A 26298-nucleotide genomic window follows, 5' to 3' on the forward strand; every position below is an offset into this window, starting at 1 on the left:
TCTGTTCACTAAATTATTCTCAATTTCAGTTACATACATCTTGAACATGTCAAACACTTCAATTTTATTTCATTAAGTATACATAAGTATAATCATAACAATCATCAATAAAAGTGATCAAATAACGTTTAGTATTTATAGTTAATGTTCCATCTAATTCACATATATTAGAATGTATAAGATCCAAGGGATCTGATTCTTTAGTAATTAATTTATGCGAAGTCTTAGTTATTTTAGCTTGACTACATGATTCATATTTATTTGAATCATTGATATTTAATTTAGGGATTAGGCCTAAGTTGCTTGCATTGGAGATAATTCACTTATTAAGTGACAAAGTCTAGCATGCCAAATATTAAAATCACACACAGTAAACAAAAGGAGAAAATTGATTCAAATCAACATTCAACTTAAACATGCCATCAGTGGCGTACCCTTTCTCAACAAAAATACCATTCTTAGTGATGGTGTACAAATCTGCCCCTATAGTCTGACTAAACCCTGTCTTATTTTAAAAAAAAACAGAAATAAGATTCTTCCTGATTTCAGGAACGTGCATGACATCCTTCAAGATTAAAGTCTTTCCTGAGGTGAATTTCAGCTCAATATCTCCGATTCCAGCTACATTAATGGTGTGGGCATCTCCCAATAACACTTTCTTATCTTCTGCGTTCATGTATGTCTTGAACATATCACAATCATAATAGACATGACGAGAGGCACCAGTTTCTATCCACCAACCATCACTTCCACCAAGCATGTTGACTTCAATGATCATAACAATGAATTGCTCATCAGTCAGGTTAACTTGTGCATTAGAGCCACGTCAGGTTTAGACCCTAAAGGTAACAGATGAACGCCGTAGCGTCATTTCTTTGAGGTAGTGGTTGTTTCTAAGCAATCGGAGTAGATGGGACCCTAGAGGGATTCTCATTCTTAATTTGGTTCACAACCTTGCGGTTTTGATTCTTTAATGGTTTGCCCGTAGTTTTTAAACCGCACTAAATCTCTTTTTGTTATTTGAAAAAACTAAGACTTCATCTTTCAAATCTTGTCTCCTTGCTTCCTCTTCAATTCAGAGGCGAGTAATTAGAATCTCAATTGAAAACTATTTTGTTCTGTGGCGAAGCACATTTTTGAAGTCTCTCCAACCAGGGGGCAGTTTGTCAATGTTGACAGCAATCTGAAATTGTTTATTTAGGGGCATACCTTCTGTAATGATCTCATGAGCAATTTTCTGAATTTTGTGGCTTTGAGCTTCTATAGATCTTTCATCCACCATCTTATAGTTCAAGTAGCGGCTGACAACATATTTCTTTACACCTGCTTCAGTATCGTATTTCTTCTGGAGAGCTTCCCATACATGTTTAGCAGTCTTGTAACTACTGTAATAATCATACATGTCATCACCAAGGCTGTTCAGAATGTGATTTTTTTCACAAGTAGTCATTCTCTTGCCATAGGGCGATCTCTTTACTGAGCTGTAACTTATCTGCTGTTACTTTAGATTTTTCATTAGTTTGTTCAATTGATCCAGAAGGAACAACAGGGCTCTCATTAGTCAGAACGTGGGTAACCTTCTTTAAAGTTAAGAAAAATTTCATCTTAGCTTGCCATCGTTTGAAGTGAGAACCCTCAAGCTTAAATGGCTTGTTAGAGACAGTAGCGACCGCAGTAGTTCCGATAATTTCCTCAGTAGCCATGGCAGTTAAGAAAATGTCTTAAAATTGTTGTTTCTGGTTTTGAAAAATAAATTTTGCCACTGAGAAAAATTATCGGGACGAGTCGCGTTCTAGATCGCTTTCTTTAAGACGTTTCTCTGTACTGCCAATAATTATGCAAAGCAGTCGAGTTTCGATGATGTCTCCAGGATAAAACAACCCGTACAAAATAGTTACGATTATTACTTTCACGGTAATAAATCGCTAAAGAGATACATCTTCAGATGGTGTTTAAACCACTCCTAGTATTTGGAATTAATTCAGTCTAAGGAAAAGAAATTTTTTTGGATGAAGAGAGATAGAGAGGAAGATGAGAGATTTCAATAAAATGCATAAATCTGATGTTATTTTCAAATGAAGCTGATGAACCATATTTATATGAGAAATAACTCAACTAAGTGGAGCAAAATTTGTATAAAAGGTGGTTGAAAAAATATTGGGAGTGGGCAAGGAAACAGTCACGATGTTGTTGTATTTCAGCGCACGAAGAAACAACCACCTATAACGACCCCTCATTTTTCTCCTTTTACTTGGTCAACACTTAGGGAAGCCAAACTCATTCAACATTGAGTGACACATCATTAATTAATAAATAATTAATGTTCAAAAACAGTTAGTTAATTATATTCCACCAATTTGGTTTTTAAAAAAAATAATTCATCTAGGCCGGACCGAGCTGGTCGGTTGAACGACACACGTGTGTCAAGATGACTCGGTGATATGTCCTCACTCTGTGTTACAAAATTGGGTACCCCTTGGGGCCAAACCCATTAGGCCAAGTTGGATACTCATAGAGCAGATAATAAAATATAAAATACCATAAATAAGAAAAAAAAAATTAAGGCCTTTACATTTCTCTATTTCAATAAAACAAAACAAAAAACACTAATACCAATGACACAACAAAAGAAGTAAAAAAAACTGTCCCACAACTAATAGCAAATCGACTTCTGCTGTTTGTGGCCCTTGTAATTGATTTAGGCTTCTTTGCATGCCCACTTCTAGACTTTCAACTTCAAGTTTCAACATTTCAAAATTATTTTATTACAAATTAACAGTTCACAAGTTAAGCATCATGCCAAATTGTGATGCTTTCTTTTCTTACAAATTCCATCAGCCAATTTTTTTTTACAACCCTTTATCTTGTAAACATTCAAGTGACATATCAAGTTTCAACAGATGGTAACAAGATACGCAATCGAATCTCAGGAGAGAAGAATAAACTATTTATTTCACAAGTATTGGTTGGTAATTAAAGTTCACTAGTAAATTTTTGGAGTTTTCATTATCCTGCAAAGTTGCAAGTGTTTTTAGTTACGAAGACATGATCTTTTAAGTTTTTAAAATCTCAATACAACTTTGTGCATGAAACAACCAATAAACTCTGATATTCTATATTCAAGCAAAGCAAAACCACAAACTGACTACACAGAAGATTAATTTTTTTGAGAAGACTCAAAGAAACTTGTAAACTAATAATAAAATAAAATCTAAATTAATCATAATGGAAACAAGTGTGACTAGATCATGGTTTCAGCACACTCAACAGCATGGTTTAAATAACATGTCTGTCTGTACCAAAATATTATCAAACCTTACAAGTATTAGATAATGCTACTAAACAGAAAAACAAACATCAAAATCATAGTTGAGAAAAAACAAAATAAAAACTAAATAGTCTTAACTAAAATGCCTTCCATGGTACTCTTAAGTCCCTTTAGATGGTCCTCCAAAACATCTATTTCTACCTCTTGCTTATTCTCATCAATCAAATTTGTAATCACAGCAATCGTAGATTCGATGATCTCAATTTCTTGACAGGAGAGCTTTAGATTAATATCCTTTTTCTCTAAAGCTTTTCTCATTTTGTAAATGTAGTCATCCAATGCATTCATGGCAGTGGCCTTCCTTAGGAATTTCTTGTCTTCATTTTGGTAATTCTCAGCTTCTTGAATTAGTTTTTTAATTTCCTCACTTGACAATCTATCTCTGTGATTGGTTATTGTAATCATGCTTGAAACTCCAGAAATATTATTATTAGCTGAAACAGTCAAAATACCATTTTCATCAATAGTAAAACAAACATTTGAGAGATGGCTGCCGCGAGGACCTGGGGGAATGCCAGAAAGAGTAAAAGAACCAAGCAAATTGTTGTCACTGGCTCTTGTTCTCTCACCCTCATAAATCTTAATCGAGTCCTTGGTTTGGTTATCTGTAGGTGAAGAATATGACACTGTCTTCTTGACAGGAATGCAAGTGTTCTTAGGAATCACCACATGCATAATATCTCCTTTTGTTAACCTGCCAAGAGAAAGAGGTGTAACATCCTGCAGCACCAATTTTGGAACGTTCTTAACGTCTTTGCTCAACAATGCAGCCTGAACAGCTGCCCCATAAGCTACCGCCTCATCAGGATTTATGCTCATGCACAACTCCTTTCCGTTAAAAAAGTCTTGTAGTAGCTGTTGTACTTTAGGAATTCTAGATGATCCACCAACAAGAACAACATCATCTATCCTGCTCTTGTCCATCTTAGCATCCATTAGACAACTTTCTACAATCTTCATACACTCATTAAAAAGGTCCATATTCATTTCCTCAAACTTTGCTCTATTGATTGAAGAACAAAAGTCAATGCCTTGGAATAAAGAATCTACTTCAATAGAGGCGGTAACAAGGAAAGAAAGTGATCTTTTTGCCCTCTCACAAGCAGTTCTCAACCTCCTCATGGCTTTTGGATTCCCACTAATATCGACTTTGTTCTTTCTCTTGATCTCTTGTACAAAGTAGTTCATCATTCTATTATCAAAGTCTTCTCCACCAAGGTGAGTGTTTCCAGCAGTTGCCTTAACTTTGAAGGCATTACCCTTAATGGTTAGTAAAGACACATCAAAAGTGCCGCCACCAAGATCAAACACTAAAATTTTCCGTTCTCCAATGCAACCAGTTCTCTTGTCAAGGCCATATGCAATTGCTGCGGCAGTGGGTTCATTCATTACCCTCATAATATTGAGGCCAGCAATAACACCGGCATCTATAGTTGCTTTTCTTTGAGAATCATTAAAATAAGCTGGCACAGTAACAACTGCATTCTTAACCGGTGATTCTAAATATTTCTCAGCAATTTCTCGCATCTTCGTGAGTACCATAGATGATACTTCTTCAGCATAGAGTTGCTTCTCTTGATCTTTGTACTTAACTGTAATCATGGGTCGGTCGTCAACACCAGCAACGACTTTGAATGGCCATAAAAGTATATCATCTTGAACAATAGGATCACTAAACTTCCTACCAATTAACCTCTTAGCATCTGAAAAAAATAAAGAACATAGTGTAATTGATCGGTTGGTACCTGAACGTAATGAAAATTCTAAATAGAGCCATGAACTCGGCTATAAATAATGTGTAATTAGGTTTTGGAACTTTAAAGGAGTAAAAGAATAGAGATTACCAAAGACGGTGTTTTGAGGGTTGGAAGAAGCTTGATTCTTAGCAGCTTCACCGATCAATCTCTGGTTTTCTGTGAATGCAACAAAAGAAGGAGTAGTTCTATTGCCTTGATCATTGTGAATGATCTCAACTCGATGATGTTCTTCCTGCCATACTGCAACACATGAATAAGTTGTGCCAAGGTCTATTCCTACGGCACAACATCCTTCATGTTTTCTCTTCATATAAGAGATATAGCAGTAGTTATTAGGGCTTCTTTTCTGGAAAAAAAGTTAGGGTTTTTCAAAAGCAAAATACTCTCAAGCAATATATATAGTTGTTGACTGGATTAAAATAAGCAAAGATACAATAAATTTAAATTGACGCAAAATAAAAATATAACTGATTGCCGATATGTATCTATAACAATATATCTATAACAACTAGCGGGATACCCGTGCGTTCGCACGGGTACTGATACTGTATGCGCATTTGTTTTCAAAATATAATAAAAGAAAGTCAAATTAATTTAACCAACAAATTTTATTGTTTTTAAAAGATAATAAATCGGTGCCTATATTTTTTTGTATATATAAAATTTTTAAATAAATAATTTATTTTTTCGGATATAAATATAATTTTTTTGTATTATTTAAAAAAACATTGTTCAGTATCTTTATGTTTATGTTCTGTTAGTATTAAATATTATGGATAGTGAAAAAAACTTTGTATTTAGTAACTACATAAATAATAGAAAAACACATTTATGTTGTTGATAGGTAGTTGTAGTCTAGTGTCATATTTATCATATTAATAATATTAATTATGATTTATATCTGATTATACTAAATACGTTGAAAATATTTAAATATGTTTTTAACAAAAGAAATACAATGACATAACAAATGACAGGTGCTAATAGGGATAACAATTGGTAGGGCACTATAATATCCGTTCATATACCCGCAGTTTGAAAAATTCTCGTACTCAAGCTCATATCCGGGTGGACACCAACGTTTGAGTCTGTTCCCGTTCTCTATGAGTACCTAAGTACCCATACTCTCGTTTACCCGTATTTCTAATAAAAATTCATGATTAATTATAATTTATCTTCTTATTTTAAGTTTTTTTTAATAACATTTATAAAAAAACTCAAGATGTTATTGTTGAGTTAAGAAATTAACAAATATTTGTATTAAAATGCGTACAAATTTAATAGTGATGTATTTAATAAAATTAATAAGCATACGTGTTTTTATAATAATAATAATAATAATAATAATAATAATAATAATAATAATAATAATAATAATAATATATAAATATACATTATCTGGGTATGAGACGGGATGAGACTTAAGATACCTGCACATGCGGTTATACTCATTTATTATTTTAGTAGATAATTACCCGTACGCATTTATGAATTTTTTTTTTAATAAGCAATTCATTATAAAGCTCGCACTAGGGGTGCAACCCTTACAAAGAGACGCTAAAAAGCGTTAGAACAAGATAAAGGAAATTTGAACCATTCATAGTAAGTGGCCTTGAACTTAGGATAACCAAAAGACAACCATCTCCATGAAAGGAAGATGATATTGGAACAAACCACATCATAGCAAAAAGCTTCCCCCTTGAAGATAATAGCGTTTCGCATAATCCAAGTGCACCAAATTATAGCAATCCAAATTATGTTTAACTTCAACCTATGGTTAACATTATTCACTTTATCTTGTAAGACTCCGAAATCCAAAAAATCCATTCCGTTCAAAACCTCCTTTATGCCCACCCAACCATACATATGTTTCCAAATCTCCTTCACCACATGACAATTAAAAAAGAGGTGAGAACTCATTTCCGGATGGTTGCCACAAAACACACAATCTTTGTTAATGATGCTAGAAACTTCATCAACTCGTCTATGGAAGGAATTTTTCCAATGAAAAATCTCCAAGAAAAGACTTTAATTTTAGGAGGAATTTTTAGCTCCCACATCACTTTCAACCAATTTATCAAATGGCTAGGCCACACAAAAGATTTAGAATCATTAACTATATAAGAAACGCTTCTTACCGAAAACTCCTTTTCCGAATTGATGCGCCACATGAAGCTATCCTCCTCCAATTCTACCGGGATAAAAGAGTTTAGATCGTCACAAAAACGGGCCCAAGAGGACAGCCCCCGGGCTGCCGCGAACGCTGCTGATGTTGCTGCCCCATTCGGTAAAACCATTGCTGTCCCGGTCGACAAAACAGTAGCTGTACCTTGCGAAAAAGCGATGGCAGCCCTCCATTAAATAAGGCCTCCAACTCCCAATGGTGCTTTCCGTTGTTCCAAACCAACACATCCGCCACCGCACAATTTTTTATGGTTGACAAATCAAACACATCCGGGTAACGCTCGCGAAGAGATTGATCTCCCAACCACAAACTATGCCAAAAAAGAATATTTTTACCATTTTTACAACAAGACAAAAAACATCCGGTAAAACCGCTATCAACAAAATCATCTAACAAGTTATTGTTAGAAATGTCTCTCCACCAAATTGAATCGTCATTCCTTTTCATGTCTCCATTAGGAACTTGCATCTTGAGTTTATGACGATGATATCTCAAAGAAATGAATCTACTCCATATAGCATTATCCTCTATCAAAATTCTCCACTTCCATTTCAAAAGAAGAGCTTTGTTAACTTCCGCCACATCTCTCACACCAAGCCCACCCTTATCTTTCGATCTACACACATACTTCCACTTCACCCAATGAATACACTTTTTTTCCTCACTCCCTCCCCATAAAAAGTCACTTTGAAGCCTTCTTATCTCTTGTATCACCTTACCCGGAGCTTTAAAAAATGATAAAGTGAAGATTGGTATGGCATTTAAAACCGCGTTTACAAGAGTAACTCTTCCTCCCAAAGAAATGTTTCTACCTCTCCAAGAGAAAAGCCTCCCCTTTATTTTATTAATCACTTCAGCCCACACCTTTTTCTTCCTTTGATTCTCCCCCACCATGATTCCTAAAAATTTAAAAGAAGAGCCTCCTTTTTTACAAGAAAGAAACGTCGTTGCCGCATTTAAGTACCAATCACCAACATTAACACCGATGATATTACTTTTTCCAAAATTTATTTTCAACCCGGAAACCATCTCAAAACCTCTCAACAAAACTTTCAAACTCCAAAGATTGTCACATGTCGGTTCTCCAAGAATTATAGTATCATCCGCAAATTGCAAAATATCCACAAAATCCTCTTCCCAGTACTTAAAAGGTTTGAAGTCCCCCACCTCTATAGATTTACTCACGAGCGCGGTTAAACCTTCCATAGCAAGAATAAAAAGAAAAGGAGATAGAGGATCTCCTTGTCTCAATCCTTTAGAAACCTTGAATTCTTTCGTTGCACTCCCGTTAACCAAAACGGACATGTGACTCGTAAAAATACAAGCATCCATCCACCTCATCCACCTCTCTCCAAACCCCATTCTCACCATTATCTCTTTGAGATAATTCCAAGATACGGAGTCATAAGCCTTCTCAAAGTCCACCTTGAGTAAAATGCAACTTCTCTTCTTTTTCTTCATCCAATCTAATAACTCATTCACCAATAAAACACCATTCATCATATTTCTACCCGGAACAAAAGCGGTTTGATTATTGGACACCAATGAACCAATCACTTCTTTCAATCTAGCCGCCAAAATTTTAGCAATGATTTTATAAATGGGGCGGTATTCACCTAAATGTTGCGGATTGTTGTTTTTTGGGATCAAAGCTAAAAAAGAAGAGGTAATAGATTTCACGAGAGTACCTTTTCCGTGGAAATCAATGCATAGCCGAATTACATCCATCCGAATGAGCAACCAAAACCTTTTAAAAAAGTCTAAAGAATAACCATCCGGTCCCACACTTTTGTTGCCATCACAAGACCAAATGGCTTCCTTAACTTCCTTCTCCGTGAACGGTCTTTCAATATCCCCACTCTCCGAAGAGCTAAGCGACTTCAAGGGCACTCCACTAATCGTCGGTCTCTCCTTCTCTTTATCATTGAAAAACAAATTGAAATGATTGAAAATAAAATCTTTGATATCGGAAACATCTTCCAATCTCCCTCCTCTAGAGTCAAGCGCGCATAAAGAATTTCTCCTTCTTCTCTCTTTAAGAGAATTATGAAAGAAACGGGAGTTACAATCCCCTTCGGTTAGCCAAAGTTGCCTTGATTTTTGACGGAGAAAACCTTCTTTTTTGTAAAGATTTTCCCAAAAATCAATAGCCGCGCTAGCTCTATCCACCACCACTTCTTCCGGAACATTACCTGCAAAATGAGCAAACTTGTTATCTAAAAAATGCATCTCCTTTCCCGCTTCCTCTATGTTTAGATCTATCCAACCAAAAACCTCCTTATTCCATTTGATTAGGTGACTTTTTAGGATTTTCAATTTTTCAACCAAGCAAAAGTCACCTCTACCTTTCACCTTCAACTTCTTCCATTCCCCTTCCACGAACAAAGAAAACTTCTCATTGTCAAACCACAAATTGTTGAACCTAAAAGGTTTGGGTCCCCAATTTCTCTTGTTATCCTTAATCCAAATAGGCGCATGATCCGACACATCCCTTTCTCCTATTGTTTGACCTTCTACTTTCCAATCATCGATAAATTCCTCCGATAGAAGAAATCTATCCAATCTACTCATTGCACTTCCTCCACTATTGCTCCACGTGAACTTTCCTCCTATCGTAGGTGGATCCACTAATTCCATTTCGTCTATGAACTCCTTAAAATCTTCTATCTCCTTCCTATAGCTCTTCTTCGAAATACCAATCCTTTCATCCATGGAAGTAATCAAATTAAAATCGCCTCCAATACACCAAGAACCGTCACTACTATTCCTCTTAATATCCAATAATCTCTTCCAAGATCTCAATCTAGTTTTGTGATCACAAGAAGCATATATATTCACAAAGTATATCTTTTTATTCTCCTTTTCCACACACACACCTATAAAACCTTCTCCTCTAAAACTATAAATTACCTTAAAGAAGTCCTTTCTCCACATGATTAGAATTCCTCCCGACGCTCCTTCCGCATCCAAATGAGACCACTCCACCGAAGCCTCTCCCCATAACTCTTTCACAGTCTGAAACTGAACCCCCCTAAGTTTTGTTTCTTGAATAAAAGCGACATCCACCCCTCCTCTTTGAATGTTAAAGCCCACTCTCTTCCTCTTTACCAATTTGCCTCCTCCTCTTATATTTAAAGAAAACACAATCATTTAAACAGAATTTTGTGAATTTTATGAATTTTAATGGTAATGTTTGCGGGTGCCCATAAAATAATTAAGAATTATTCATATTAGCAAATAATTTTAATACTATTTAATTCATAAATTACTAATGTATATACAAATCAAAAACTGAAATTAATGGTAATATCATATTATGAATTTTAAACCTACTGCTGGTAATGTTTGCGGGTGCCCATAAAATAATTAAGAATTATTCATATTAGAAAATAATTTTAATACTATTTAATTCATAAATTACTAATGTATATACAAATCAAAAACTGAAATTAATGGTAATATCATATTACAATTAAAGAGATGTCCATGTTTTTTAAAACCCACAAAATAGTACACTGTTTGAAGAAATCTAGAATAGTCAGTTAAATTATTACTATTATTTTCAAGAAAATTATTTAAATACATTTTAATGTTAAATCATTACTGTTCTGGACTGGGCCAAGGTTAGGCCCACTATGATTTTCGGCCCAATAAACCTCAGAGGCCCACGTTCCTCTACGGCCCTCCTACGCACTTAGGATGCCCACCTTAGACATGCTCGGCTGCCCTATATCCCCGGAGCATATGACACCCGACATGCTCGGCACTGACGACCCCGCAAACACCTTCGTTGCCGAGGACTCTTCTCTGCGCAGGGTTCCTTCACATTCAACCCTCCGAACAACTCGGATTCCACGTGGCTCCTGAAAGACCGCGTCTCCCTGGAACTTCGGAGCGGTTAACCAGGACAGAGGGCATACACGCACCTCCGATATTTCCGCTCAGGAAACCTGGCAGTCTCCTAGTTGGGCTTGGGGATCCAACCTAATAGCGAGATCATGGCCCAGCGCTGGGGGCTATATATACCCTCTTTGATTAGAGGGTCAGGTATTCAATTCTTACTCACTCTTAGCTAGTACTTGCGCTCCTTTGCTCGTCAACTTACTTAGGCGTTGGAGTACCTTGCAGGTACACCCCCCCTTCTCCTTCCTAGAAGATCCAGTCCGAGCAGCCTACGACGATTCTTCTGATCAGGTACGATCAGTGGCGCCGTCTGTGGGAAACTTGCTTCCCCATCTTTAACAAACAAAGATCAAAGCTAATCATCTCCAATCGTCATGGCTGACAACAACAACAACATCCCAAGCGCTGACCCTTTCCTCCTTCACGAACTGATCGAGGAATCCTCCCGCGAGCTAGCTAATCATCGTCGGGGGGATCGTCGGCGACAAAGGTCCGGGCATACAACCCAGGACACTCAGCTGCTGCAGGTCCTACAACAGGTCCAGAATGTTGACCATGTTCCTCCAGAGGGGCACGTTCAGAACGGCGAGCAGATCCGAACGACCAACGGGCCGGAACATGCCCAGAATGTGAATGAGACCGACCTCCGAGACGGGAAACATGCTTCCTCATTCACCCACACCTCCGAGAGGCGGAGAGCCCGTCATGGAGAGGAAGAGGAACCACTCAACATTCCCGAGGACACTGACCCCATCACCGTCCGCTTGCTCAAGGAAATACAATTGACGAATAGCCTCCTCAGAATCCAGGACGACCGAATTCACGAACTGGAAGGACAGCGACGACGTCGCCCCTCTCCGCGGAGGCACTACAGGTCACGCTCCTATTCCTCCTCGCGCTCACCGCCGAGAAGATACCGTCGGCGTTCTCCATCCTCTTCAAGGTCTCCCCCGAGAAGACATCGCCGCCGGAGGACCCGTTCTCGTTCTCCACCCAGAAAGAACAGGAAGAACCAGAAACCTGAAGCCGCTGAACAAAGAAACCCCTCCCCCGAACAGGGCCATCGGGGCCCCTCCAAAGCTGCGTTGGGTGACAACCAAGAGGATTCCCGACGAAACAGGCACTACCGTTCACCAGGACCGAGCGACGAGGAGGACTTCCGCAGCCCCTTGTCCGCCAATATCCGGAGAGCTCACCTCCCTCGGGGGATGGAAAAACCGCCAGTATTGGACCAATACGACGGGACCACTGACCCCGACGACCATATTCGGAGCATCGAAGCGGTCATGGACTATCACGTCGTCAGAGGCTCGATCAAGTGCCGCATTTTCCCGACCACCCTCAGGAAGGGAGCGATGAATTGGTACAGGAACCTCCCTCCGAACTCCATCCACTCCTGGACCGAGCTCAAAGAACTCTTCTTGAGCCACTTCACAGCCTCCCGACGACAACCGAAATCGGAAGCCAATCTCGAGGCCGTGGTACAAGGACCCAACGAACCTCTTCGGGATTACCTTGAAAGATTCAACAAGGATGCCGTCCAAGTGCAGACGGCCGACTACATGAAGAGGTACATCTTGGAGCGAGGACTTCTCCCCGGCAGTGACTTCAAGAAGGCCATCAAGATTGAGGAGGTGCACTCGATGAATGCCCTCCTTCGCAAAGCAAAGACATTCATCGACTTTGAGGAAGCCGAGGCAGCCGCGATCAAAGCCTCGAGGGGCAGTAATGCCGCTCGCAGCTCAAACCTCGAGGATCCAGGGTCACGCCGAGGACAAGACAAAAGAAGGGACGACAGGTCCCGAGATGTCAAAGAACGGCGAGGACCGGCAGGGCGTTTCAACGACTACACTCCTTTGAACACCTCCCGGGAGAGAATCCTGGCCGACTGCCAGAACGCCGAGTTCAAAAAATCCAACATCAGGCCCCCGAAGTCAAATCCTACAAGACCGGGGACGGACAAGTCCAAGTACTACAAGTACCACAAGAGTCACGGGCACATGACCGACGAATGCATACATCTCAAAGATGCCATAGAGACCCTGATCAAAGAGGGCCACCTGGCAAAATACACCAAGAAGGGAGAACCCTCCAGAAGAGACATCCCTCGAAACTCTGACGGGGGGAACTCACCAGACAGCAGACCGCTTCAAGTCGCATTGTCCGTGACCCGACAGGAAGACTTCATCCCTTCACTCGGCGTGATGACCGCCCTCAGCACCTGGGAACATTTCCCCACCGCAATGGTCATCTCCAACGGCGGCGACCCCGGCTCTCTCACCGTCAGTTCAGTCAAGAGAAAGTTCGACGAGCTACTCAGCGCCAATGCCGACCTCGGCCCTACTCTGCGGAAATTCCGAGGAAAGTCGGAGCCAATCACTTTCTACCTCGAGGAACTGCCCGGCGGAGCTCCAAACGCCACCATCCCCCTCCTCGTCCGAGCCAGAATGGCAAACTTCGATGTTCGACGAGTCCTGGTGGATGAAGGTAGTTCGGTCGACATCATGTACTCTCACCTTTTCCGAACACTTCAGCTGGACGACTCGCACCTCACTCCCTATGTGGGTTCCGACCTCCAGGGTTTTAACGGAGCCACTACCAAACCATGGGGCTACGTCGAGCTGATTGTCACCTTCGGGGAAGGGGAAGCGTCCAGACAAGTCAAAACCAGGTTTTTGGTGATCGACTGCAAAACATTGTACAACTGCATCATCGGACGCCCAACACTGGTCGAGCTAACCGCCGTGCCCTCCACGGTCCATCTGAAGATGAAGTTCTACACGAGGACAGGGAAAGTGGCCACCATCAACGCCGACATTGAAGCTGCGAGGAGAATCTTCGATGCCTCCGTCAAAGGACTAGAGCTGATCGCCCCTCCGACCAGCTCCAACAAAAAACCAAGAGCCGAAGACAAACGCCCACGGGAAGATCAGGTTCCAACGGCCAACGTCAGCTCAGTCGACCTCGATGCAAGGTTCACACAAGAAGAACTGAAGACTGGGGAAGAGACACAATCAAAGGCCCCCCATCCCGTCCGGCCTGTCCCCGACGGAGATTTCGAGCTGATCCCCCTGGGAGACAACGCCGACAGAGCAGTGAAGATCGGCAAAGGCATCCCTGACCTGCCGAGGAAGCAACTCATAGCCTGCCTTCGAGCCAATGCCGACCTGTTCGCCTGGAGCGCCGCAGAGATGCCCGGACTCGACCCTGAGGTCGCCTGCCACCACCTCTCCATCAATCCAACCGCCAAGGCCGTAGTACAACGTAGGCGTCGGCAGTCTCCCGAGAAAGCGGAGGCTGCCGAGAAAGCTGTAAAAGACCTCCTAGAGGCAAATTTTATTTCCGAGGCCAAGTATTCAACTTGGCTCTCAAACGTTGTACTTGTTAAAAAATCTAATGGAAAATGGAGAATGTGTGTTGATTATACTGATGTTAACCGGGCATGTCCAAAAGACGCCTACCCTTTACCTAATATTGATAGACTGGTCGACAACTCGGGCGGCTATAAATTGTTGTCCTTCATGGACGCTTATTCTGGTTACAACCAGATTCCCATGGCGAAATGCGACAAGCAATGCACGGCTTTCATGACCGAATCGGGCAATTATTACTACAACGTAATGCCCTTCGGACTCAAAAACGCCGGGGCAACTTACCAGCGGATGATGAACAAGGTCTTCCGAGGAGAAATCGGCGACACGCTCGAGGTATATATGGACGACATGATCGTCAAATCTCGAGAAGACTCCGACCACACGCTACATCTCGAGCGGGTCTTCAAGCAGGCCAGGTCCTGCAGGATGCGCTTCAATCCGGAGAAGTGTACCTTCGGAGTACGCGCAGGCAAATTCCTCGGCTTCTACTTAACAGAACGAGGAATAGAAGCCAACCCTGATAAGTGCCGAGCATTCTCAGACCTCCCTACCCCCACCAATAAAAAATTCATCCAAGTACTAAACGGAATGCTCACGGCATTATCCCGCTTCGTCGCGAAATCCGCCCAGCATGCACTTCCATTCTTTAAGCTTCTTCGGAAGGAAGCAGCTTTCGAGTGGTCCGAGGAATGCGAACGAGCATTATCCCACCTCAAACAAGTGCTATCCAAACCCCCGGTGCTATCCCGACCAGACAGCAACGAGGTTCTCTATCTCTACTTGGCCGTTTCAGGCGAGGCGGCCAGCGCGGCCCTGATCCGAGAAACGGAAGACGGACAGAAGCCGGTGTACTTCACTAGCAAAGCCCTTCAAGGGCCCGAGGTCCGCTATCAACAGATAGAAAAAATCGCGCTGGCCCTAATAACGGCCGCCAGAAGACTGAGGTACTACTTCCTCGCCCACACTATTGTCGTCCGGACAGACCAACCGATCAAACAGCTTCTCAGCCGACCAGACATGGCCGGGAGAATGCTGAGGTGGTCCCTCGAACTGTCCGAGTTCGACATACAATACGAGGGCAGGAAAGCGTTAAAAGCCCAAGCACTCGCCGACTTCGTGGCCGAGATGACGACGATCTCCAACTCCCCAACACCCACCGAGAATAAGTGGACCATCTATGTTGATGGCGCCTCAAGCCACGCGGGCAGCGGGGCCGATATCATCTTGGAGAACGACGAGGGGCTCGTCATCGAAGTATCCTTAGTCCTATCCTTCACCACATCGAACAACCAGGCCGAGTACGAAGCCCTCCTAGCGGGCCTACGCCTCGCCGAGGACGTGGGCGCTCGGGAAGTCATGATTTATACCGACTCTCAACTGGTCGCGTCCCAAGTTAGCGGCGATTACCAGGCCAAAAACGACACACTAGCCGAGTATCTATCGCTCGTCAAAGAAAAGATGAAAGGATTCACAAAGGCAGACGTCGCACACATCCCTCGGGAACACAACTCGCGGGCCGACCTTTTGTCCAAGCTTGCGAGCACGAGAAAGAAGGGAGGGAACAAGTCAGTGATACAAGAAATCTTGTCCGATCCAAGCATAGGCAAAAACACGCAAGCCATACAAGTGTTTGCCATCGGAGACGACCAGTGCTGGATGACCCCGGTGTACAAATACATCACGAACGACGAGCTCCCCGACGACCCGAAGGAAGCCTCAGCCATTAAGAGGAGAGCCTGCTCGTACACAGTCATCGAAAATAAACTCTACCGACGAGGCTTCTCCGCCCCCCTCCTTAAATGCATCGACGGCTCGCAAGCACTGGAAGTACTGCAAGAGCTTCACGAGGGGATTAACAGCCAGCATCTCGGCGGTCGGTCGCTGGCGAGGAAAGCCCTCAGAGCCGGCTATTATTGGCCGACTATGCAGCAAGACGCCAAAGAGCATGTTCAGAAATGCGACAGATGTCAGCGGCATGCCGACATGCACCTGGCTCCCCCCAACGAGCTTAAATCCCTCTCCTCTCCTTGGCCTTTCTCCACCTGGGGAATGGACCTCCTCGGCCCTTTCCCAGTCGGATCATACCAGAATAAGTACCTGGTGGTCGCCGTGGATTACTTCACGAAATGGATAGAGGCCGAACCTCTCGCCAAGATCACGTCTCAAAACGTGCTACGCTTCTACAAACGAAACATACTCGCTCGGTTCGGGGTGCCACAGGCTATAAAAACCGACAATGGCACCCAATTCACCGACAGAAAGTTCCAAGAATTCGTGGCCAAGCTCGGCACAAAACAGCACTTCACCTCAGTCGAACACCCTCAAACGAACGGGCAGGCGGAGGCAGCCAACCGAGTCATCCTCCGAGGACTGAAAAGGAGGCTCGGCGAAGCTAAAAAAGCTTGGACCGAGGAACTACATAGTGTACTTTGGGCGTATAGGACGACGCCCCATTCGAGCACGGGCGAGACTCCTTTCAGATTAACTTACGGCACCGATGCCGTAATCCCCGTGGAAATCCGAGAACCTTCTCGGCGCACCGAATTCCCCCTCGAGGAAGAACTTAACAACGAGGCCATGAGGGAAGAGCTCGATATGGTAGAGGAGATCCGAGTAGGATCCTCCCTCCGAGAAGCTAAACTAAAACAGCAAATAGCTCTTCGCCATAACGCCAAAGTTATAAAGCGCGAATTTGAAATCGGCACCCTAGTGCTCCGCAGAAACATGAAAGACTCGCGCGAGGGAAAACTAGCCCCGAACTGGGAAGGCCCATACCGAGTTTATGACAAAACCGAGAATGGCGCCTACTACCTCGAGAATCTCCTCGGCGAAAAACTTGCTCGACCCTGGAACGCTGAAAAACTCATACGTTACTACAGTTAGACCCGACCTAACACCCCCGGACGCCTGTATCCAACACGGGTGCTAACCGGGTATGGACCCGCGTCGAAGGTACGAACGCGAGAACTCCACGACAGCAACGGTCGGACACTACCACAAAATGGGAGAACCGACCACACGGAAGACTCTACACCTAGACCCTCCGTGGAAGTACCTGCATGGCAGAACCCCAGCTCGCGATGGGACCGTTCACGCCGCGAGGACTTGGCCATGATCATGGACTCGTACTCGCTAACAGCGCACACCTGCTCTGCGCACCCGGGCCGTACTCAACACGCCCGGGCAATCAATCTAGGCCGAGCATAGTCCACAAAACCGATAATATCACAAATATATAAGTAACTCTCCGGCGTATCCGAGCATAAGTCATCAGTTACCTAAAACAATCGAAACATATTCTAAGTATGGAGGATATACCTCGTCATACGAGCACAACAGGAAAGTTATCAAAACACGAGCATACAACGATAACACTGAAGGTGCAGATAAACAGATATAAGCAAGCAAAATTATAAAACATTAATATTGCCGACCAACGTGGTCGACGATGTCCAAAAGTTACAATCAAAATGCCGGGCACGCAGGCCCCCAAAGTAATCCGGGCATTACCCAACAAAAGATAAAATGGCACGCAGGCCGAAGAAGAAAGGCACGCAGGCCTAGGACCACTACCTACTCTTCACTCTCCGGAGACTCGGGCACCAACGCGCCGTCCACAATCTTCGAAGAAAGCCCGACATTATCCTCCTTCAAACCAGGGTTTAGAAGCCTAAGTTGACGAACAGCACGCTCGAAACCGACTTCAGCCATGTCGGCCAAGCTTATCTTCAGGCTATCTATCTTCTCCACGAATTCTGCCCTAGTCCGCAGAGCGGCCACATCCGACGACTCGTCAGCCGAGGGAGCCCACTCAAGCTGAAGGTCGGCAAGCTTTTTCTTCTCCGCCGCAATCTCCCCGTCCTTCTTCTTGAGAACCGCATCGATCTTTCTCTTCAACTCCTTGCGATCAGTCTCCAGGGTCTTCACCCTGTCCTCGGCAGTCTTCATTGCCGCCTTCGCCTCCTTCAGGGCCTCGGACGAGCCCGAGCCACCATTGGCTAACATTTGGGCCATCCCCAAAACCCTCATCACGGCTGCACCGTCGCACGCCAGCTGTTTCTGAAGGGACGGAGGGTCCATCTCACCGATCCGACGAGCTTCATCCGGAGAGGTAACCAGGGGAAACTTCTCAAAATAACCTCCATCCTTGTAGCAAGGAGGCAATATAAAGCCACGCTCGGGACCTAAGCTCGACGGCTCATGGCGTCCACCCTCGGTAGCACGAGACCTCTTGGACGCCCTCTCGTCCTCCTTCATCCGAGGAGAACCTGCGGAGGCCAAGTTCTCTGCAGCACCAGTTCCCCGATTCTTCTTCTTCTGATTCCCCCTTGCATCCAGAGCCATCTTCAGGACTGGGTCCTCCTTCTCCGGCATAGCATCTGCAAAGAAAAAATAAAAGGAGTTAGCGAAAACACAGGACAGAAGAGGAAAAGCAGGGCGAACGAACACGACCTAACAACGACCGGGTCTCCTCGGGAGTCCGACAAGATAACAGAGCCCTGGTATTAATAGGCCGCTGCTCCACAACCGGCACACCATTCTCGTCCAACACGGGATTCCCATTCCTCGTCACCCACCGGGACATAGTGAAGCTATCTACGTATTTGCATAGGACCGAGTAAGACTCTGCGTCCTGCTCGTCCAGGTCCCCATCTTCCCAAACGTAATGCTTAGGGGGAGACGAAAAGTGACCTTTCCACCAGAAAAACGGGAACCTTGTGCAGAATTCCCTTGCTACCTGCCCGTCCTCACCCCTCACTAGCTCCCCGTCGGCGTCACGAAGGACCACGGAATCCGACACATCGTAGTAAGCCGTTGGGCTGAGCGGACGAACAACAAAGTATCGATCCTTGAAACCCTTCACAGAGTCAGTGTACATCCCGAAGAGCTTCCGCTCGGCATTTTTGAACGAAACCCAGCCATATCGCCCGTCTGCCGCCTGCCTTTGGACGCGAAAACACCGGCCAAACAATGCGGTCGTGGCACCAATACCCAAATAATTACAGACGATCTCGAATGCTCGCATAAAAGCAAAAGCATTGGGATGCAATTGGGACGGCGCCAAGTTTAGAAACGCCATCATCGATTTCTGAAAGTCAGAGAAGGGCATTCGGAAGCCGAGCTCCTTGAACACATATTCATACATCGCGAAGCCATCCCCGTTGAACCGAGAGCATATGCGCTCGTCCGGAGACGGGCACATCACTTGGTAATTCGGCGCTTCACCCTCTCTCAAAACCTCGATTTCTGTGAAGGCCCCGTCTAGAGACTCAGTGTATCGGGAAGTGACCGTTAAGGCTTCCTCGGCTATCCAGTCGGACGTAACCGTGCATTCGTAACTAAACAAGGGCATCGGGGAGACCCCTCCCTCCGCGTCGGAACCCGGAGAACCAGCATGGTCATTGTCGACCAGAGAGGGCGCGTTTTGATCCTCGATGATCTCAACATCGAAGCTAGTGGCCGTCGAGCCGTCCGACTCGCTACTCCATGAGTCAGATTCCGAGCTGGACTTCGAGCTGGCGCTCGAATCAGATCCACCTGCACGCAGAAGGGAGAAAGTGAATTCGACAGTTCATCAAATCCACCCTTCCACCGCAATGCAAGCGAAAGGGTAGAGCAGGAGCGGCGGAGCCCCCGGCTAAACCCCCAACGAGGAAAGACGCCCGTCAGCCGGGGACTCGCGAAATGTCTAAACAGGCACAACGGTCCGACGCCGACGTCATCCGGTCCACCGACCCACACTAACCCCCGGGCATCGCCTGGATAACCCAGGGAGGAAGCAACAACCTCTCGTCGGATCCAGCCTACGTTTACGACGACGACCACGGGGACGAAGCGCACAAATCTTAAGGAAATGAATAAAGCAACGAAGAGAGAAGCGAACTTACTTAAAGACATGATGACGATGACCGGATGAGCTTCTCGGCAGACGAATAGTATGCTGAATAATCTGGAAGAGTATCTTCCGAGGAGAGCCTGTCTGATGCCGAGCAGGTAAACAGAGAGAGGGAAACTTCCAAATGAGAGGATTCGCCCCCTTTTATAGGGAAAGGACTCGGAAGGCGAAGCGTCGCCTCTCCTGACAAGCGCCGCCTCCTAGACCCTAGGCCATTATTACCTATGCCACGTCAGCGCGTGTCACCCACGCGCGACGTTTCGTCCCTCCACAGGCTGTTCCTCCGAGCACATCTGGTTGACGAGGAGTCATCTCATCGAGCATCTCCCCGGCCCGAGCATCAGGTAAAGTCACAGCTTCTTGACCAGAAAACTCCGACTTGGGGGGCTCCTGTTCTGGACTGGGCCAAGGTTAGGCCCACTATGATTTTCGGCCCAATAAACCTCAGAGGCCCACGTTCCTCTACGGCCCTCCTACGCACTTAGGATGCTCACCTTAGACATGCTCGGTTGCCCTATATCCCCGGAGCATATGACACCCGACATGCTCGGCACTGACGACCCCGCAAACACCTTCGTTGCCGAGGACTCTGCTCTGCGCAGGGTTCCTTCACATTCAACCCTCCGAACAACTCGGATTCCACGTGGCTCCTGAAAGACCGCGTCTCCCTGGAACTTCGGAGCGGTTAACCAGGACAGAGGGCATACACGCACCTCCGATATTTCCGCTCAGGAAACCTGGCAGTCTCCTAGTTGGGCTTGGGGATCCAACCCAATAGCGAGATCATGGCCCAGCGCTGGGGGCTATATATACCCTCTTTGATTAGAGGGTCAGGTATTCAATTCTTACTCACTCTTAGCTAGTACTTGCGCTCCTTTGCTCGTCAACTTACTTTGGCATTGGAGTACCTTGCAGGTACACCCCCCCCCCCCTTCTCCTTCCTAGAAGATCCAGTCCGAGCAGCCTACGACGATTCTTCTGATCAGGTACGATCAATTACAATGTTAAAATAGACATAATTTCAATATATTTTGATCCTAATCAATACATTTGACATTGTTTTATGATGGTTTTCAAGTGACCTATTCATTTTTAGTTATATATAAATATAAAAGATGATTGATAAAATTATTAAATTAAAACAAAACCAAATTTAAATAAAATTAAACATCTAAAATTTACGGCAATTATTCTAGTGAAAATATTAATCAATTTGAATAAAAAAATATGAGCAAAGAATGTACTAATAAGAGATATCATGGCTTAATGTCAGCCACATAATCAGTCAATAATTCTCTTTATTTTATTTTGACAAATGCACACTCCATTTTTTTTTAATACAACGCTATTTAGTGAATATTAAAATATCTAATTCTAGGAAGAAATAATTATCAATCTCGCATTTTGTGCTACATGAATATCAATCTGATCAAAAGCTATCTTTTAGTGATTGCTGGCATAGCTGCAGATAGGCATAAACCTTAAAAAAATGATTAAACTTTTATGAAGCAGAACAACACAAATAGTAAACCAACACTACAACACTGAAAAATGATTGATATTGCATTAATCCATGAAAAATTGCTCATAATTTCTAACTGATTGTAGCAGAAAAGTTGCTAACCGCAGAAAAATCAGTCATAATTTCTTAGGTCATTGCAGAATTAAAATCAAGGGAGAAGAAAACAAAGGGCTCAAATATACATTGTGAAAACATTAACTAACACTGCACTAAATTGAATTCATTCAAACTGATAAGCATATCTAAAAAATATTGTTTCATGCACTATCCTGCAACTGAAAAATCAAACATATACAAGTTGCACATGATTCAAATTCAATCTCATTGCAAATAAATGAGTAACAATTTTACCTTAAAAATTAGCATTTCATGTTGCAGATAGAAGCATGCTTTATACCCCACAACCAGGTCCAAGACTCAAACTAAAAATGTTTGACCAACTCCCTGCAAAAGATGTTCAACCAAATCATCCAAAGCCATTTAGTCAAATTTAAGGTTTGTAATATAATCTTACTAAAGAAATAATAAGCCAATAACCATTTGTGAATCATCATGTTTTAAAGCCAAGCCCCTCTCTTATCAACCAACAAATCTATTAGAAATTTTTTGCATAGATTTATCTTCAAATTTAAATAAGTTGTAGAAACTTCAATCATCAATTCTATGATGTAAACAACTTAATTTAGTTCTTGGTTAAGCCTCTTGACAACAATGACAACTTCAATTCCTAGTCAAACCACTGTTAGTGAGTGCTCATCAATCCACCCCTTTGAAAACATATAAATGAAGTATCACCTGAATGCCTTCAGCAAGTATGTCTAGGCCATATATTTCTGCAGCTCAGGAACTTGCAATAGCTTCAGCGTGCCTTACACGATTTATGGCAACTGTCTGTCGACAAAATAATAATAGTTATGATGTGTCACTCTACAACATAGCTAATACGTACTTTCATAGAAAGAAAGTTCAAAATATATCTTAGCAGCAACAGCAGTATCTTGGTTAGCAACTTTGTCTACACCTAAATTGTTAAGCAGCGTCCTACATTGAGCAAGATCGGTTATTTGTTGTCAACATGTAAGCATATTGTAGAGAAATAGTTTGCACTCAAGAGTGTGCGCAAATTATAAAATTTACATGTGTATATATACCAACCTCTAAACTTAAAAGCAAATATACTAATGGAAATAATATAAAACCTAAATTAAAACACAAAAAACCAAAACCTAAATCACAAAACAAAACACCGTCAATTCATCCTGACAAAGTATTATAAGCATCCAAAAAGGCCCCCCCATATATCTAGGCTTGGAAATTAAATATCAGTAAATAATCAAGCTTTCATTTTCACCCATTCAGGATATATTTAATTACCTCATTCAACATCCTATGCAGTTCATCTCAAGCTTCAACAACACGATCGCTGTCGTTGCTGTCAACCACACAAATAAGGCCTTGTGTATTTTAGAGGTAATGTCTCTACAGAGGACGGGTCTACAGGGAAAACATGTCAATTGTCACTGCATTGTTGAGTAAAAAAATGCAATATACCTCAGATATACATTATATGAAAAGGTCAAAGGTAAGACAGCCTGAGCCAAACAGCGCTCCAACTTTTGATACACTAACTCCAGAAAGTTAGATTGTGTGATTGAGAAATTGAGTAGTTGATCCTATGCTGACAACATCAATAGTCTTAAATTGAAGAAGACAAAAAGAGAAGATTCCATTATCAAGTGGTGAATGATACTGATAACCAGTTTAGCATCACCATACAATTTGCATAAACATCATTGCAAAATAACTACAAGCACATTCAAACAATATATTTATTTTGAATCACATCGGCATCTTTATCCATGAAAGGATTGCATCTATGTGATCAAATTGACATTCAGTAATCCATCACTAAATATTACTAATTATAACTGAAATTTAAAAAGTTAATCCTACAAACTGTTAGACCAATCATTAATAAACAATATCATAGGATAATAAAAGTAAGTGGATTAATTTACTGATTATTGAAATAGGGAAGTAATGGGAAAATGGAAGGATTTGGTTAATTTGGAATAAGAATATGTAAGTAGAGATCCAATAGTCTCGAATTCTTGGTGAGGAAATCGTGTGGATTGCAGTAGGATTGTTACTCTAATTCTGTGTTCTTCCCGTAATAATCTTAAAATAATAGATACCCGCTTTAACACAAACATAGTGGTTCAAGGAGAGTTTTGGCCAATTTCCATGTTATAACATAAACAAAAGCAATCTGTACAGTAAGCTAAACCATATATAAGTATTCTAGTAAGCAGTCTAGTACACCATAGAAGATGTAGTGAAAAAATTACCTTGTCTTGACCTCCGACATCCCATACAGTGTAGGTGATTTTCTTATACTCCACTGTCTCCACATTGAACCCTGCTACACCAAATTATCCATTACTACAAGTTACACAAGGTACTTAACATGAGAGATTCATAACGATAATATAAGCCATTATCACACTCTCAATTGACCTCACAGAAAAGGACGTGCAATACTAAGGGAGGAAGACGCATTTATACATACCGATAGTAGGAATGGTGGTGACGATCTCTCCAAGCTTGAGCTTGTAAAGAATGGTGGTCTTACCAGCCGCATCGAGAGCTACCATAAGTATACACATCTCTTTCTTGGCAAATAGTTGGCTGAACAGCTTCGGGGAAGACAATCTCATTTTCAAGTATTTTGAATCAACATAAACATCATCATCATCATCATCATCATCATCACAATCAACTCTACTTACTTAGATCTCATTTCAATCTCGACAAATCAAATTCAAAACAAAAATAAAAATTAAAAATAATAACAGAATATATACAAACGGCACAGAATCGTAACATGATCTATTGTAATTACACAAAATGGAAATGAATATGACGGAATTGCATGATAGAACAACCAAAATTAGGAAAATCGATCATCATCCAACATAGAGATATATAGATTCATAATCGCATGATCTAGCGGCATCCAATTTGGATCCAGTAATTCGTGAACCAAATTAAGATAAACTAAATTGTAACAGAAATACATGGAGAAATCTAACGCAGATGAAAATCAGAATATACAATTTGAAGATAATAAAGAGATTCAGAAGTGCTGATGAAACCATTGTAGATACTGATCCAATAACTCTGAAATGAGTTGGAACAATAGACCAACACCTGCCTCATCAACAACAGTTTTACGGTTTACCTCAACTCGGAGAGGTCGATTCCTATGACTCCTCAATATGATTGTGTAATGAGGACTCTATCTCTTTTGTAGTGGTATCTTTGGCTTTCCATATTCTCCCTGAAAACCAATGTGACATTGTTGCAGGCAAATGCATCGAAAGCGACACATCCCCTAGCTGCTTCCTGGAATTTTAAATTCTCTCCCCAGGCACACTCAAATGGTGGCACCGTCAGGAACTTCTCCACCATCTTTAATTATTCTTAACAAATCAAAACAGGGTTGACTCCTGGGTAGTAATTAATATGAATCAATACTCAACCAGTCAATATAATTCACAGAAAATTCTTTCTAAAAAAACCTAACAAAAACAAAATTTGAGATCCCCAATTGCATCGAGAGATGAAGTTACTTGCAAAATTGTGACTCTTGTTTTACTCCAATTTGCTGAGAGATTGCTGAGAAAAAAATGAAACCTCATAAATCGATGTCGCATATTATCCCTTGTTTCGATTTGATTTTAATAAGAAATAGAGGAAGATGGAAGAAGAAGAGGCAGAGCGAAGAAGAAAAAGAGGAAGAAAAAAGAAGATAGAGGTAGAAGGAGGTTGAAACCGTTTTGAACGTGGAATGTGGACGATGAATCATCGTAGAAACAGTTTTTGTTCGTGAGAAAATAAAATAAAATAAATTGGGAAAATAGAATATTTGGAATAATATGTGTTTTAAAACAACCACCAAATGAAATGCTTAATGATAAAACCTGCCACGTGGGTGATTAAAGAATAAGAAGGGTAATTAGGGGTTTTTAAGATCACCTAATTTGGCTTATATATAATATGTTGATGAATTTCTGGTGAATGTTATTATATATGGATTATAGGTGCTATACGGTATAAGGTAGATTGTATAAGGAGATTGAGAACTATATAGAAAATATAAAGAAATGTACCTTAATTTTTTCCTGTGGTGATATTCTTTGTTATCTTATTATAATTTGTTTTCCAAAACTTAAGCATTTTACAGTGGTGCTGAAGTTTCCTTTGGTGGAATTTGTGTCGACTGTCAGTATGTATTTTGTAACTGCTAGCACCTCTTGTGCATTCCTTTTCT

General features: G+C 42.3%; 4 protein-coding genes across 8 annotated transcripts; all 4 read right to left on the reverse strand.

Annotated features, from left to right (window-relative positions):
* Positions 1-3297: 3297 nt before the first annotated feature.
* On the reverse strand, positions 3298-5567 carry LOC131641911 (heat shock cognate 70 kDa protein-like). Its single transcript, XM_058912205.1, has 2 exons — positions 5173-5567; positions 3298-5031 (listed from the first exon to the last, which is right to left on the reverse strand). The coding sequence occupies exons 1-2, from the start codon at positions 5393-5395 to the stop codon at positions 3392-3394; spliced, it is 1863 nt and encodes a 620-aa protein (XP_058768188.1). The 5' UTR covers positions 5396-5567; the 3' UTR covers positions 3298-3391.
* A 921-nt stretch (positions 5568-6488) lies between these two features.
* On the reverse strand, positions 6489-7843 carry LOC131641907 (uncharacterized). The gene is made up of 2 exons (XM_058912201.1): positions 7224-7843; positions 6489-6966 (listed from the first exon to the last, which is right to left on the reverse strand). The coding sequence occupies exons 1-2, from the start codon at positions 7380-7382 to the stop codon at positions 6643-6645; spliced, it is 483 nt and encodes a 160-aa protein (XP_058768184.1). The 5' UTR covers positions 7383-7843; the 3' UTR covers positions 6489-6642.
* A 2803-nt stretch (positions 7844-10646) lies between these two features.
* Positions 10647-25861, reverse strand: LOC131641912 (uncharacterized). Of its 5 annotated transcripts, none has more exons than XM_058912211.1 (7): positions 25598-25861; positions 25207-25474; positions 24535-24771; positions 24314-24384; positions 23340-23459; positions 22761-23006; positions 10647-22409 (listed from the first exon to the last, which is right to left on the reverse strand). In XM_058912211.1, exon 7 carries the CDS (start codon positions 19898-19900, stop codon positions 18950-18952), a length of 951 nt encoding a protein of 316 aa, XP_058768194.1. In that variant the 5' UTR covers positions 19901-22409; positions 22761-23006; positions 23340-23459; positions 24314-24384; positions 24535-24771; positions 25207-25474; positions 25598-25861; the 3' UTR covers positions 10647-18949. The 5 variants fall into 5 exon arrangements, with proteins under 5 accessions (XP_058768194.1, XP_058768192.1, XP_058768193.1 ...); XM_058912209.1 differs by having other exon boundaries at positions 10647-21905; positions 22317-22409; positions 24535-25474; XM_058912210.1 differs by having other exon boundaries at positions 10647-21923; positions 22317-22409; positions 24535-25474.
* On the reverse strand, positions 22223-24619 carry LOC131641909 (uncharacterized). The gene is made up of 6 exons (XM_058912203.1): positions 24535-24619; positions 24314-24384; positions 23517-23638; positions 22915-23006; positions 22363-22409; positions 22223-22240 (listed from the first exon to the last, which is right to left on the reverse strand). The coding sequence occupies exons 1-6, from the start codon at positions 24617-24619 to the stop codon at positions 22223-22225; spliced, it is 435 nt and encodes a 144-aa protein (XP_058768186.1).
* Positions 25862-26298: the final 437 nt, after the last annotated feature.

Source organism: Vicia villosa, unplaced genomic scaffold (assembly GCF_029867415.1).
Source record: "Vicia villosa cultivar HV-30 ecotype Madison, WI unplaced genomic scaffold, Vvil1.0 ctg.004251F_1_1, whole genome shotgun sequence".
Classification (NCBI taxonomy): Eukaryota; Viridiplantae; Streptophyta; class Magnoliopsida; order Fabales; family Fabaceae; genus Vicia; species Vicia villosa.

Coding starts and splice junctions, on each gene's coding strand:
- LOC131641907 (XM_058912201.1), bottom strand. CDS start 7,382: ATGGTTTTACCGAATGGGGCAGCAACATCAGCAGCGTTCGCGGCAGCC. Junction 6,967..7,223: donor ATTCGGAAAAGGAGTTTTCG/GTAAGAAGCGTT, acceptor CATGTGGTGAAG/GAGATTTGGAAACATATGTA.
- LOC131641911 (XM_058912205.1), bottom strand. CDS start 5,395: ATGAAGAGAAAACATGAAGGATGTTGTGCCGTAGGAATAGACCTTGGC. Junction 5,032..5,172: donor CCCTCAAAACACCGTCTTTG/GTAATCTCTATT, acceptor TATTTTTTTCAG/ATGCTAAGAGGTTAATTGGT.
- LOC131641909 (XM_058912203.1), bottom strand. CDS start 24,619: ATGGTAGCTCTCGATGCGGCTGGTAAGACCACCATTCTTTACAAGCTC. Junction 24,385..24,534: donor CACCACCATTCCTACTATCG/GTATGTATAAAT, acceptor TTGGTGTAGCAG/GGTTCAATGTGGAGACAGTG. Junction 23,007..23,516: donor TCATATAATGTATATCTGAG/GTATATTGCATT, acceptor TGCTCAATGTAG/GACGCTGCTTAACAATTTAG.
- LOC131641912 (XM_058912211.1), bottom strand. CDS start 19,900: ATGCCCTTGTTTAGTTACGAATGCACGGTTACGTCCGACTGGATAGCC.